The sequence below is a fragment of the Myotis davidii genome, unplaced genomic scaffold (assembly GCF_000327345.1).
Source record: "Myotis davidii unplaced genomic scaffold, ASM32734v1 scaffold248, whole genome shotgun sequence".
NCBI classification, from domain to species: domain Eukaryota; kingdom Metazoa; phylum Chordata; class Mammalia; order Chiroptera; family Vespertilionidae; genus Myotis; species Myotis davidii.
The window spans coordinates 803316-819206 of record NW_006299220.1 but is presented as its reverse complement, the minus strand read 5'-3'; the positions used below and the strand labels follow the sequence as shown (position 1 = coordinate 819206).

General features: G+C 42.5%; 1 protein-coding gene and 1 long non-coding RNA gene across 2 annotated transcripts in view; both read left to right on the top strand.

The window, feature by feature from the left end:
- Positions 1–3357: 3357 nt before the first annotated feature.
- Positions 3358–10546, top strand: LOC107184803. Its single transcript, XR_001515714.1, has 3 exons — positions 3358–3368; positions 6091–6092; positions 10434–10546. It is a non-coding gene; the product is annotated as an uncharacterized LOC107184803 (long non-coding RNA).
- Positions 10547–11383: 837 nt separating this feature from the next.
- Positions 11384–15891, top strand: part of USP33 (ubiquitin specific peptidase 33) — a 70988-nt gene continuing 66480 nt past the window's right edge. Inside the window, exon 1 of the mRNA XM_015571078.1 lies at positions 11384–11607. Within this exon, the coding sequence (XP_015426564.1) occupies positions 11569–11607 (39 nt within the window). The 5' untranslated portion in view covers positions 11384–11568. The remainder of the gene's footprint in view (positions 11608–15891) is intronic.

The following is a 15891-nucleotide window of genomic DNA, read 5'->3' as shown; positions in this document are numbered from 1 at the left end:
GGCCGGGAGGGCGGAGTCCTTCCGGGGTCAGGAGTGGGAAGGTGAAGAGAAAGCGGCGGGGCGGCTATTCTGTCTGCGTGAGGGGCTACGTGTGAAGCAGCTCCCGCCATTTTTGTTGAGGGTAGACTCTCTGCCCCCCACCCCCGCCTTTGCCAGATGAATGTAGAAATTAGATTAGAAGAATTACATCTTGTTATAATGCTGTCAAGAGCTAGTATTGGCCCTGGCTGGTTTGGCTCAGTGGATAGGTCGTCGGCCTGCGGACTGAAAGGTCCCAGGCTCGGTTCTGGTCATAGGCATGTACCTTGGTTGCACGCACATCCCCCGTGGGAGGTGTGCAGGAGGCCACTGATCAATGTTTCTAACTCTCTATCCTTCTCTTTTCCTCTCTGTAAAAAAATCAACAAAATATATATATATTTTTTAAAAAGAGCTAGTATTGTAGTTCATAACCTTTTGTGGAACTAGGACCATTCTGTGAATTTGGTGAAAACTATGGGGCCTCTCCCTCAGAAAAATGCACATAAACACATACTTATACAGTATTTTAAAAAAATTGTATACATTACATATATACATACATATAAAGTTCTCAAAAAATGTATACACACTTTGAACAATTATAAAGGCAGTGTTTATTAAAATACATTTCATTTTCAAAACTGAGCTATCAGGAAAAAAAATTGAGTTATCAGCTGTTAAAGTGTGTATACATTTTGCGGGGGAGATTATATATATATACATTTTCTGTTACATACTAAGTATGTGGTCTTAGGCAAGGTACTTAACCTCAGCTTCCTCATTGGTGTGTTGGGAAGATAAATGTAATCCTATATAATAAAAGAGAAACATATAACTTGACTGTACCTCCACGATGCCCACCAGCCAATCAGGAGTGAGTATGCAAATTAACCCAAGAAAGATGGTGGGTGAATTTGCATACACAGGCGCCGGGCAGAGAGCAGAGCAGGAGAGCTGAAGGCGTGGGGGAACGTGGCTCCCTCGGTCTCTCCCAGCAACTGAGGGAGCCAAGCCACTGGGCAGAGAGCAGAGCGGGAGAGCTGGCGGAGAGTGGAGCGGCTTGGGGACCTTGGCTCCCCAAGGCACCAGATGGAGAGCAGAGAAGGAACGCTGGAAGCTTGGAGGAATTGGCAGAGTGGGAGGCCATGGGATGGAGACACAGCAGGAAGGGAAAACCAAGAGTGCGGGAAGCACCAGGAATTATGGGAATAGTATTTCTAGTGGCAGCCCCAGGACCTGAAGCAGAAGCCCAGAGAGCAAGGAGCACCAGGAATGCTGCAAATCATAGTTCTGGTGGCAGACGGCTCTCCTAAACCAGTGGTTCTCAACCTGTGGGTCGCGACCCCTTTGGGGGTCGAACAACCCTTTCACAGGGGTTGCCTAAGACCATCCTGCATATCAGATATTTACATTACGATTCATAACAGTAGCAACATTACAGTTATGAAGTAGCAACGAAAATAATTTTATGGTTGGGTCACAACATGAGGAACTGTATTTGAAGGTTGAGAACCACTGCACTAGAGCAAAGTGAGCCTGGAGCAAGTTACTATTGTGGTGGGGGATGGAGAGAAATCAAAGGTGAGAGACATAAGTAAAATCAGAGTGTCTAGGAAAAATTAAAGGGAAGATATCCTAAAACTTCCAGGAAATCTCCAACAATGAAGCAAAGAAAAAAAAAATGCCACTATTATTCTGCGAGCAACAAACCAAACTGGGTTGGGGGTCTCAGACAATTCGCTCATATGATTGCAAAGACAGACAGAAACTCCTGGATTGGAGAGGGCTCCCCTGAGGGCTCCCAGATTGGAGAGGGTGCAGGTCAGACTGAGGGACACCTCCAACCCCCGCCCGTGCACGAATCTTCGTGCAACAGGCCCCTAGTAATAAGTATAAAGCACTAAGATGCTTATGAAAAATTTTAACTTGGATTATTTGTATCTCCATAGATTCCAAGGATAAAACTCTATCCTATATAATAAAAGGCTAATTTGCAAATCGACCAAATGGCTGAATGTCTGGTCACTATGATGCACACTGACCACCAGCGGACAGATGCTCAATGTAGGAGCTGCCCCCTGGTGGCTCCCTCAGTGCGCTCCCACAGAGGGAGCACTGCTCAGCCAGAAGCTGTGCTTACTGCTGGCAAGTGCAGCAGCGGTGGGGGGAAGTCAGTGCGCTCCCACAGGGTGAGCACCACTCAGCCAGAAGCTGGGCTTATGGCTGGTGAGTGCAGTGACAGTGGCAGGAGTCCCTCTCGCCTCCATGGCAGCAATAAGGACCCCCGAAAGGTCCCAGGCTGTGAGAAGGAACATGCCGGGCTGAGAGATCCCTCGCCCTCCAGTGCATGAATGTCATGCACTGGGTCTCTAGTTTCCATATAATTGGTTTCCTTTGTAATTCTATATGTTTTGTCTTATGCATATAGAAACATTACTTTGAGAAGGGGGTCCATAGGCTTTACCAGAATGTCAAAGGGTTCAATTATACCTATAAAATGGTTAAGAACTTAGAACAATCTTGGCAAATACTTTTAAGGTACATGACATTTTAAGTGGGACTTTTTCCATGTCTTTTGGCAGCAGCTCCGTAGTTGAGAAAAATAGATGCCAAGTGCCTTCTAAAAAAGGATGCTAGAGAATCCAGAATATGCTAGGAGAATGCGAAGGCCATTTAGCAATCCTCCATCCTCATGTACTTCCAGGGAATGAAATGGCAGAATTGATGAAAAAAAATACTAGAGAATGAAAATGCCCAGGAAGTAGTTTTCTGGAGTGCTGTGCATTTTCCTTCCCCTTCCCCAAGAGGGTAGAGAAAAGTGTTTATCCCATCCTACCCCTTCCTCAAGCCAACTGAAGGAGCCTTAAGAAACTCCAACAACTTGACGTCTATGCCCTAGTTTATGTCACGTGGAAAAGTGTATATGTATAAAGGCAATAGACTGTTCAAAGAGGCCTTTGATGGCAGAACAGAGAGAGAAGATTGCAGCGGAAGTGGAGTGTACTTGCAGTTTTGCAAGAAAAGTTTTCCTGTGGGCCATGTAAATGCCACCGAAGGTAGCCAGGCTTGAATTATCTTAAAAAGCTGTATTTCCAAACCCAAAGCTAAGTGGACCAGTGGTTATAGCCACAAATAGTTTTCCTACTGTTCAGAAAGGAAACAGAGAGAGGTCCCCAGTAAGGCGAGCAGTCATTAGGAGCACACAGAGAGGCCCTGAAAGAGCCAGCATTTTGGAGTGGGCCTACAGGCAGAAGGTGCCAAAGTCAGATTTAATTGCACCGATTGGGTGTATTTAATATTTTATTTAGGATCACTGCTCGCTCCAGCTGAGACAATATATGGTCAATGTACTTCATGAATTATTGGTGGAAACAGCACTTATCAAGTAACAACATTAAGCCTGACCAAAATCTAGCACTTTGAGAAGTTAAAAACAATTACATCACCTAAGTAGATGAATTCTTTTAGGTAATTCATATATCCAATTACTTTTTTTTTTCCAATTACTTTTTTGATTAACCGCTAAAACCTGGCAGAGTCCCCAGAAGTAACCTAGAGTCTCCTTTCAAATCCACACAATGCCATAGGGCTTATACTGACTATTGTATCTCTGTTTCATCACTCACCCAAAAGTATTTGACAGGACTCTTCTACACGTCAAAACTAAGCTAACCAAGGTATCCACTATTTAGAGTATGGTTCTAGATGCTAATTTAAAACATCTATTCTATACACATATCCAGATATTGCAGATTCGGGTCCTTAAAATGTTAAATATATGATCCAATTCCTCTTCTAGATAATACCCAAGAGAAATGAGAACATACAGCTACATAAAAGCTTATATATGAATGTGCATAGCAACATTATTCATAATGGCTAAAACGTGAAAACAACCCAAATGTTTGTCAACTAATGAATTGATAAATAAAATGTGGTATGTTCATATATGGAAATTTATTTGACCATCTGAAGGAGTGTAGTACTGGTACAGGCTACAAAATGGATGAAACTTAAAAACATGCTATGTAAAAAAGTTAGTCGTAGAAGATTACGTATTGTATGATTGTATTGATATGAAATATCCAGAATAAGTAGATCTATTGAGATAGAAAATAGGTTAGTGATTGCCTCAGGCTAGAAGGGTTGGGAGGAAATGGAGGTGACTGCTAAAGAGTATGGGACTACTTTTTAGACTGTGGTACAAATCTGTAAATATAGTAAAATATTAAATTGTATACTTTAATGTGTGAATTGTAAAGTATGTGAGTTATATCTCCATTAAGCTGTTACCCGCCAAAATTATTATTGCCATTTCTTTAAAAAAAATACTTTTATTGATTTCAGAGAGGAAGGGAAAGGGAGAGAGAGATAGAAACATCAACGATGAGAGAGAATCATTGATTGACTGCCTCCTGCAGCCTCCGCACTAGGGATCCAGCCCGAAACCCAGGCATGTGCCCTGACTGGGAATCGAACTGTGACCTCCTTGTTCATAGGTCAACGCTCAAACCACTGAGCCACACTGGCCAGGCTATTGCCACTTCTTAGGTTAAAAAATCAAGGTTTAAAGAGATTATGAAAATAGTAAAGGCTAGAGATCTGAGGCCAGAGAATGATCTAAAGGATGTTCTCCCTGCGCTGCGTCAGTAGGAGTCAAAATGTTGTGTTGCTCCAATAACAGGCATGCATTCCATTGGGACGCATTTATATAAAAAAGTAAAATAAGTAGTAAATAATATAGATGTTTTTCTAGTAAGAGCTTAGGTAAATAAGTTTATTCTGAACTTACTTTAATATAAAGAACAATAACATAGAAACAAGATTTCCTATTTTGCACCTTTAGAAATAACATTTCTAAAGTATGAAAAAACATGTGCTATTTCTAAACTTAATAAAATGAAAAGAGCTGCATGCATCTGCTGTCTACATACTTAAATAATGAACATTTTGAAAAGTGTGAGAACATTACTGTCTCCCCAAATTAGAAAATATATTTTCTATTTCTTTCATATTTTCACATTCATTCATATTTTTAATAGCAGGTTTATTGATTTGTCCATTCCCTACATTGTGCCATATGCTGAATACTGGGATACTAGGATGAGTAAGAAGAATGGAAACGTGAACATATTATTGCAATATACAATGCAGTTAATCCTTGAACAACATGAGTTTGAACTGCAAGTTTACACTTAGACATGGATGTTTTTCAATGCAGTTGGTCCACCTTGTCCTCAGGTTTTGCATCCCTGGATTCAACCAACAGTATTTTCAATCCAAAATTGAGATATCATGAATGTGGAGACATGTCTGTATGCATTGTTTTATGCATTTTTATAAGGGACTTGAGCATCTGCGGGTTCCCTATTCCCACAGATGTTTGGGCTTGGGGGAAGTCCTGGAACCAAACCCTCTCAGATATTGAGAAATGACTGTAGTTAAGTTCTTGGGGAATCAAAAGTCATACCTAGATTTTAAACTGCATGGGGGTTGGGAACCCTAATCCCTATATTTTTCAAAGGTCAACTGTATGACATTACAATGTATAATTTATTATTTTTTCACCCCACAAGAAGCCATAACTTTATTAATGATAGAAACATTACAAATTTCAAACCAAGCTGCAATTATTCTTTTTTTTTTAATCTTTTTTTTTTTTCAAAAGGGCATTCTAACCTTAAGGTTAGAATTAGGATTAGGGAAAGCAGCATTAAATAGGAGAGCAAATGGTTTCCCTTTCAGGAAAATGGGTTGTAGATTAGAATAATTTAAGGACAACGTATTTGATTGGGCATTACAAAAGATGAGGTAGGAGGAGTGAATTAGGGTCAAACTAAGGCTCTGAGGAACTAGGATGAAGCAAACAGGTGCCTAGGGTACACAATTTGAAGAGGTGCTCTCTGGTTCAGGCAAGTGCAAGATCCTTAGATACTGCACACTAGGTAACCTGTTTGTCTCATCTTAGGCCCCTGGTGAGAAAAAGAAAAAAAAACAACAACACTAAACACTCTGGGGAACAAGGAGTCACTGAAGAGTTGCAAGATTGAATGTGGGCTTTAGAACGAGTTGTATTTAGAAGCATAGCATTCGACTACAATCAACTGAGACTAGAGTCAGAAAGACATGCTTGGGAACTACACACACACACACACACACACACACACACACATTCAAGTAAGAATAAAGAGGAACTGTACAAAGGAAACTTCCTAGTTTCCATCTTCTATGTCAGGGGTCCTCAAACTACAATATTTGTATTTGCACGTGGCCCGCGGGCCGTAGTTTGAGGACCCCTGTTCTATGTAGTCAGTCGACAGTCTTCTGACTTTATCTCTTAAGTAGCTCTCAGAGCTATCTCCACTGCTAGGCATTTACCTTCTCTTGTCTGAATTCTGCAATAGTCTGCTTATAATTCGCACCAGTTTTTGCTCTTCAAATAACATCCTATATAATACAGAGGGAATATGCAAATTGACCATCAGTCTGCCACAAAGATGGCAGTGCCCACAGCGGAGGTGGGGGGTGGTGTAACACAAGATGGCTACGCCCACAGCAGAGGCCAAGTTCCCGTAATGAGCCTTAATGAGCAATCAGCAGGGACGTGAGGCTGTGTCCCCTCTCCCGGCGCCAGGCCAGCCAGGTCTGGGTCTCATATGATATTGAGGTGCACGTGGGTGGGCGAGGACTTGACTCTGGGTTCTGTGGTGTGCCCCAGACTCTGACAGGAGAAAGATTTTCATATACATTTTACTAATTTTCTTTCACCTCTTACACTTCTATTATAGAGAATGGGCAAATAGCAATATTAAAATATTTCCTCTAATTAGTCCCCTTTTAATGTGCACGATTTCATGCACCAGGCCACTAGTATAAATCTTATAATGTTGCTTCCTTTCTCAAAATTCTTTTTGGGTCTCTAGAGGAAAAAGTTTACTTAGCAGACAAGATCACTCATGATCTGCCTTCTCTGTCCAGCCTGTCCCCGACGCCCTGCCCTCAATCTCTGCTCTTGTAATACTGAAACCTTACAGATTTCCAGAGTTGGCATATTGTCTCTGAGGACAATATGTTGTTTCATCTGCTTCAAAAATCTTTCCTCCTCTGGTCTAGCAGAAATCTTTTTACGCAACCTTTTAGCCAGTATCATTTTTTTATGATATTAGGTTGACCTGGCGTCTATTTTCTCTCTTGGAAACTTCCATTTCTTCCATCCACGTAATTGTCATTGGAGCTTCTCTGTTCCTCCGTGACTCTGATCCGCCTGCTGAATGGCCCGGGTGAAGACAATAAATGCATTGTTTGAGGGTTTTTAAATTAGGAACTCTGCTCTTGGAGAAAACTGCAAGATGGCAATTTCAAGAAATGAGCAATGAAGTGATCATAAGGGAATCCTAGTAATGTGTAAGTCCCTGGTTCTAGCTATCCTTCCTTGGAGTGCATGAGACAATAAATCTCCTTTATCGTCCCCCCTTCCCCCGCCCCAATAGTCTTTTAACTAGTTTCTCTCAGCTCTATGATGTGCTTCAGGGATGGGTTTTCGGATATGCCCAGATAGTGATCCCTACTGAAAACTTCTAATTACAAGCATTCTTGTTTGTTATTCTTAGTATATTATCATTTTCTGAATGATCTAATCTGATAACCTGAAAAAATTTGAGAAGCACCAGCCTAAACTAAAGCGGTGACTCTCAATAGCGGGGTGGGGGGCTTTACCCACAGGGGGACATTTGCTAAGGTATGAAGACATTTCTGTTGGTCTCCACTGAGAGGAGATGCTATTGGCATGTAGTGGATAAAGGCTATGCACGGTAACCCTAACCCACAACAAAGAATTATTCAGACCGAAATGTCATTTTTTAGAACCCTGAGCTAGAATAATCCAAACTCTTACTCTAACCTAAGAGTCAGCCGATGATAACTGAGATTCTTGGCAGAGGCCCCCAAATTCAGTGCCTAATACCTCCACATCCAAATCAAGGTATCACAATGGGGGTGCGGAGGTAGGTGCTTGTCCTTCATCTCAAGCCAAGTGAAAAGCTAGCCAGGGAGAAGGTAGAACAAGGCGAGGTTTGGGGGTGGGGGCAATAGGGAGGAAATGGCAAAGAATTTTTGAACTGTATATTGTGGGATTTTTGACATTGTACTAGACAGATTTTTTAATGTTGGGGTGTTAGGGAGGGAAGGACATTTGTTTATTACTAGAAAATGACTGCAGGACTTTTTAATTACTTAACAATGACTGGAAAAGCTAAAGGCTTTGTGTAAGATTTTGTCCTAGGACAAAAATCTCAGAGATTTTTCAGAGACAATAATGAAAAGAATAAAATTGTTTTTTGCTTGTCCCCTACAAAACCCAGCTTATTCATCAAATTAGGAACAATACTTTAATTTTCTGTCACTTATAACCAAAAATATATTATAAAGCCTCAGTTTAAATTAGGGTTTCTCAACAGTGACACTAAAGACGTTTTGTACTATCCTGTCATGTTAATGCAAAGAACATGTGACTGAATCTTTCTCCAGTCCTCAGGTATATTGCTAAATATCTACCTTGGGGCAAATATTTGCCACCCCTACTTGGGAAGCAACAGATACTCGAGCCCTTCAATGCTGGGCTGGAGAATATTGTGAATAAGACAGAATTAGTCAGTGTTCTCTGTAGGGAGCACTATAGGGTTAAGCCTAGTACTGACTGTTGGCAAAGCCACAAACAAGTCCCAGTTTAGAGGGCACAGCCCTCTTAGCATAATTAAGTTTGACCTTATGGGTTCCCTAGATCCTATCTGGGTAGCTAATGGGCTGTGGGAGGTGCAGCAAGTGCTGGCAAAACAAGTGAAACTCACAAGAACATTGTAACTATGGTGGCCACTATCTTGTTTACCTCTGACTATAAAATAAAGGCTCAGCTTGCCCCTGGATCTCTCTCTGTGGCCTCAGCCAGGCACAGGAAGATCCACCTAAACCCAGCTTACTCTCTTTGCCTGTCTTTTCTTTCTTTTTTTTTTAATTTTTTTTTTTATTATTATTGCTTAATCTCTGTCTTTAATCCTTCACCGCTCACTGAACCCTTGGCTGTGCTGGCCTGGCACAGCTCTCACTAAGCTTACAGTTCAAAATATTTAGATATTAGTTTTTTTTAAATAAAAATTACGTTGCTGACATCCTGTAACATAAAAACTGCAATATTTTGAAATATGTTGAAAATAAAGGAGGAGTGGTAGCACATGTGCACCTTCCAAATTGTGAAACTTCCATTCTTGCCCAGTGAAGCCAGTCTTTGTAACTAAAGTTTCATTGGAGGATAGCAGTGACATTATGTATTGTCCCTGCCTGAGCTGTGTTGGACTAAGGGCAGACTTGAGTCGTTGGGACGGAGAGCATCTGGTCCGCAAGGCCTAACGCATTTACCATCGGCCCTTTGGCACTCAGAGGGCCCTGAGCGGTCCAATCTGCAGCGGTCCGGGGCGGCTCAGTGGAGTGGTACTGAGGCCGGGAACTGCAGATGACCTGAATCTGTCTGTGTATGTGCGTGTCTACGTGTGCGTATGTGTGTGTGTGAGATAAAAGAATGATCAGGAAAATCACTTCTGTAAAAATAAAGAAAATCACTTCTTCCCTGATGTCTTGTGGCAAAGTACTGCCTGACTTAGAGTTTTGTGGGGTTTTTTTTTAAAGTCAAGTGTTTTAGATTTTCTGATCTTTGCAGTGATAACAAATGGCTCTCATCAATATACTAACTACAAAAACGTTTTAATGTGTACACTTAACCTATGGTCTCAGGTAAGAAATACAGGAATTCCTTGGAGGAAGGAATCAATACGGATAAAATGGTTTTGAAGTGGGCTTCCAAGAACATGTAAAAACCTGGTAATATGAGTATCATGGTGTCTGCTGGGGACAAGGGTCTGGCTTGGTTCAGAATTCATCAGTGCTAAGAATAGGCAGGTCAGATACAACAAGGGTCCAGATTATGGGGAAAGATTAGATTAAGAGAGCAACCAAAGGACTTGTATGTATGCATATAAGCATAACCAATGGACGCAAGACACTAGGGGGTGGGGGGTGGTGAGGGTATGTGTGGGAGGGGTAGGGGAGGCAGGGGGAAGGTGGACTGGGAGACTGGGAGTTCGACTGCTCGCTATGATGAGTGCTGACCACCAGGGGGTGGTGTGGAACGTGGTGGGTGTCAGTGATGTGGTGCTGGCAATGGGTGGCAGTGGAGGTGCTGCTGGCCCGGATGGGCCCTTATGAGAGCAGGACTGTGGCTGGATGGTGGAGCAGGTGAAGAGGCAGCACCAGGCCAAGGTGGGGTGCAAGGCGGGGCTGCGGGGCTGTGAGGCTGGGGGCACAAGCTGGCCACCCTGAGGGACCCCACTCATGCATGAATTTGTGCACTGGGCCTCTAATAGTCTAATAACTATATATGATGTCAGATGAGTATGAGATTTATGGAGATGATCATTTAGTAAGTTATATAATGTCTAATCACTAGGGTATACACCTGAAACTAATATGATATTGTATGTCAGGTGTAATTGGAACATGAAAAATTATTTTTAAAAAGTACTAACAAGCCCTAACTGGTTTGGCTCAGTGGATAAAACATTGGCCTGTGGATTGAAGGGTTCCAAGCTCAATTCTGGTCAAGGGCATGTACCTTGGTTGCGGGCACATCCCCTGTGGGAGGTGTGTAGGAGGCAGCTGATGTTTCTCTCTCATCGATGTTTCTAACTCTCTGTCTCTCTCCCGTCCTCTCTGTAAAAAATCAATAAAATATATTTAAAAAAATAAAAAAGAGGTAACACACTGAAACTGGAAATTTTAACAATAATTTTGATTTAACAATTTAACAATAATTTAACAATTTCTATTGTTTGCTTATCAATCAATTGAATGAATTTCAACAGTTATATAACTTAGAAGGCAGATCTCTTCCAATGCTCTAGGCACTAAGCAGATACTAAGGTTTCAATAAATATTTTATTTGGTTATCTTGATTTTGGCCTAAGGGAAAATGGGAGAGATGAAGTTCTATGCAGATGTGGAAAAGGAAATACAATTACTTTCAGATAATCGAGGTCCTGAGAAGTTGGGAGAAGAGGGAAAACAGTGTTGAGTTGAGTGGTCTAAGGTTTCTTTGCACAAGGTCAGAAACCTGAGGGCTCTGTGATGCACCAAGCAAGACCTGCTAATGGTCGTAGTGCTCTGCAGGTTCACTGTCCCTGTACCGCTACCAAAGGTGGAGGTGAGAGCGGGCCTGAGTCTCCTCACCTGGGCCCGAGGCGCCGTGGCCACGCCCCGGGGCGGGACGGGCATTCCTCGAAGCCCCGCCCCCACGCCCTCCCGCGACGCCCGAGACGCCTGCGGTGGCCGCCGCGCCACCGGAAGGAGCCCGGGCGGCTGCGGGAAGTGGCCAGTACAGGAGGCGGGGATCCCGAGGATTGCGGTGCTGAGCGGTTTTCCGGCCTGGTGGACCCGACACCGCCCCTCTCCGAGGCCAGGGGACTTAGGAAGGGGCTGTGGCGGGGCGGCCGCAGGCGACCGATGGCCGCGCTGGCGGGGCCCGTAGTGAAGGCCTTGGAGGTGAGGGCGTCGCTGCCGGGAGGGGCGCGGGGCCTTCGGGCGCCTGGTCTCAGCGCTGGCTGCTGGGCGCCCGGGGCGGGGCCGCTGCAGCGGCCTGTTTCGGGTGCGGGAGGGTGGAGGGCGCGCGGGCGCGGAGAGGCCTCGGCGGTTCTCAGAGCTTGGTGCGTTGCAGGGGTGATCTGGGGGCCGCCCCGCTGGGGGGCCGCTCCAGTGAGGGGTCAGCGGAGGACGGGAGTCAGTCGTGCATTTGAGGAAGGGTCCCCAGGGGGCGCCCCCCTGGGAAGCGGGAGGAGGGGGCGGTGAGGCGAGTCCCTAAGAGGGGGCTCATCTCCTATCTTCGCGGTCTCCCCATTCGTGCGTGCAGCCCTCGCTGTGGGCGCAGGCAGCTGAGAGCCGCGGCGCGCTGGCTCCTGGTGCCGGCTTCACCTTTGCGGCGCAGTTGGGGTGCTGGGGCCCATTCGTGCAGCCCCAAGGCCCCCCGTTATTCATTGTCGTGAATCGGAAAATCTAGGTGTCATTGTCCCTGGAATTTTTCTTCCACTGGTATTTGAACCATACTGTTTGAGAATTTATTCCTTACGGCCTGTCCAGCTGCAGATTTTGTTTGGGTTAAGTGTTCAGTATTGTTCCCCAGTCCTTGACTCTTATTACCAGCTACAAAACGCTCTTTGGCTATTTAAAGGGTGCCAGTGGAGCTGTTGGGTGAGATTCTTCTCGGTGTTTTACATTCAACTTAAGTATGTTTAGGTTTACATTTTCATAGAATCGGTATTAGGCTGGAAAATAGGGCCTGCAGTGAACATCCAGGCAGAAGCATAGGCGCTAAACCAGCGGTTCTCAACCTGTGGGTCGCGACCCCTTTGGGGGTCGCCTAAGACCATCAGAAAACACATATATAATTACATGTTGTTTTTGTGATTGATCACTATGCTTTAATTATGTTCAATTTGTAACAATGAAATTGGGGGTCACCACAACATGAGGAACTGTGTTGAAGGGTCGCGGCATTAGGAAGGTTGAGAACCACTGCGTCTAAACCGAGGATGAATTTTACCACAAGGATCTCTAAACTTGCTAAATAGATGTTTAGAATTTTTTAGTTTGATCATTTTCCTTCAAGAAATACTGAGTTCTCTACTTTCATTTTTAAAAAAATATTTTTGATTTCAGAGATGAAGAGGGAGAAGGAGATGGAAACAATGATGAGAGAGAATCACTGATCGGCTGCCTCCTGCGTGCCCCCCACTAGGGATCCAGCCTGCAACCTGGGCATGTGCCCTTGACCGGAATGGAACCTGGGACCCTTGGGCCTGCGGGCTGAAGCTCTATCCACGGAGTCAAATCAGTTAGGGCCCTACTTTCATTTCTGATGGAGACAATTATATCATCTGGGAAGGTCTGACCAAATCAGATAATAGGCTTTTGGCTTTGAACCTATACAAACAAATATTGTTAGTGAATTCATACTATTAATAGTAATATAAATAAGGGGGGAAAATAGGACTCTTACTGAAAGCCAGTGGCAATTTTAAGAAAAAGTTGTAGTAACCATGCCAGGAGCTTTATATTCTTTCATTTACTTTGGCAGGGTTGGGGGCGGGGGAAGGACAGTACAGAGAATATTCCAGGAATAAAATATTTGATTTTCTGCAAGAGGAATAGTCTACTTAGGATTGCTTTTTAGTTTTGATCTGGTTTATTGCCAGTTTCCACTTTTTTTTTTTGCCCTTTTGAGCTCTTTATAAACTACCAATAACTAAATAACATAATAGTTCAGTTTAATGGCGTTATATTGTAGTAAATATTTTTTTAAAAAATATTTGAAATTCTGAGTTGAGATAATTCTTGTTTTGCTGTAGAATTTTTATTGATTTTTCAAGTACACAATCTTATTTGATCCTTATGACAATCCTCTGAGTTAGGACTGCCAAGATGTAGTCTTTTCCCATGACGAAAGCATTTTGAGGTTGTGTAAGGATCAGAATTTCCTTAAAACCTGAAATAATCTTGCTGAATTAACATTTGACATAAGTTGGAATTCAGACATATATCAGAGCACTGGGAATTCTAGCAGATGACAGACAGTGGACTTTTTGCAAGATAATGAAGTACAAAATTGGTGAAAGATTTTTGGTGAGAAATTTGAAATGTAGTCATTTCTGAAAAAGGACTAACAGCCTTTTTTAGTGTAGTTTTTATTTTTATTTTTTAAAATATATTTTTATTGATTTTAGAGAGGAAGGGAGAGAGAGATAGAAACATCAATGATGAGAGAGAATCATTGATCGGCTGCCTCTTGCATGCCCTCCGACTGGGGATCAACTGGGGATTGAGCCCACACCTGGGCATGTGTCCTTGGCTAGAATCTAACCTGGGACCCTTCAGTCCACAGGCCAATGCTCTATCCATGAGCCAAACCAGCTAGGGCTAGTATAGTTTTTAAACTTAAAAAAAAGTCTACATGTTATTGCAGGAGCATTTTGATAAATAGGATACTTCCAAAGAGTCCAAGATGAGTGCAATGGTTTGTCTATTAAAAGGAGCATGAGCCCTAGCTGGTTTGGCTCAGTGGATAGAAAATCGCCCTGCAGACTGTAGGGTCCTGGGTTCAATTCTGATCAAGTGCATATGCACGTGTTGCGGGCTCGATCCCCAGTAGGGGGTGTGCAGGAGGCAGCCAATCAATGATTCTCTCTCATCGATGTTTCTATCTCTCTCCCACTCTGAAATCAATAAAAATATATTTTTTAAAAAGGAGCATGAATTTTGAACAAAATAGCATATATATATATATATTAAGATAACCAATATTTTAGAATCAATGCATACATAGCCCTGGCTGGTGTGGCTCAGTTGGTTAATGTTGTCCTATACACCAAAAGGTATCAGATTTCCGGTCAGGGCACATACACCAAATTGTGGGTTTGATCCTGGTTGGGTGTGTATAGGAGGCAACCGATTCGATGTCTCCCTCTCTCTCTCTCCTTCTCTCCCTCTGGAAAATAAAAAGAATGAAACATGGTTTCTAGCCTCAAAGATCTTACAGTCCAGTAGATTATTTTGTTTGTTTTAACACAACTATGGTAAGTGTCTTGATTATAATCAGGAATTTAGGTGAGGGAGACATTATTTGTGATTGGGTCTTGGTAGAGATACTATTTGAGATTAGTGAGCTTTGAAAGGTTCCACAGGCGAATATTGTAGGACATTTCTAAAATAAATAGATTATTGGGTTCCTGGAAAATTACAAGTTACATCTGAAAAGTATCATTAGAACATTTTTAAAATATATATATTTTTATTGATTTCAGAGAGAGGAGGTGAGAGGGAATGAGAGATTGAAATATCAATGATGAGAGAATCATTGATAAGCTGCCTCCTGCATGCCCCTACTGGGGATCAAGCCTGCAACCCTTGACTGGACTCAAACCCGGGACCCTTCAGTCTGCAGGCCGGCTCTCTATCCACTGAGCCAAACTGGCTAGGGCTCAGTAGAACATTTTGACTAATAATGGTATGGTTTGTGTAAGTTAGTAATAGAAGATGAAAAAAACAAATTATGAAAGACTTCATTATAGTTGTTTGATCAGAAAAGGTATATGATCCATCCACATGAATGCAAAATGAGCTGCAGAGTGTTGAAGAATGTTGATAGAGTGTAGATCACCAGTCATTTAAAAGGGAAAAGTAAACTGGAGATTTGCACAGTGCTGCCACCCCCACTAAATATATGAAGTCTGGCCCATCCTTTATTGTAAGCCTTTGTTTTGTTAAATTAGTCTCTGTATTTCCAGGGTCTAGCACTTGAAATATGGTAATATGATGAAAATATGGGACTGAATGTGACATAAAATAAGACCATTTTTAAATAGTTTTTAATGATTTATAAAATTCCAGAGTAGGAATTTCTAATATTTTTAATACAAGCATTATTTTTAAATAAATACATTTTTCTCCTTTTTTAGATATTAATCACCATAGTCTGATAAAAAATTGATAAAAATTCTTAGAGTGGCTCTCATTTGAATATGCTGATTGCATTTGTTTTTTCATGTTTCTGCATGATCTGCATAAGTATTTTTTTTGCCTTTATTTTATTTTATTTTTTTAATTGTTTTATTGCTTAAAGTATTACATGTCTCCTTTTTTTCCTGCCCTTAACAATCCCCCAGCCTCCCCTACCCCCCAGTGTCTTTTGTCCATTGGTTATGCTTATATGCATGCATACAAGTCCTTCAGTTCATCTCTTCCCTCCCCGCTCCTGCCCACCAACCCTCCCGGCCT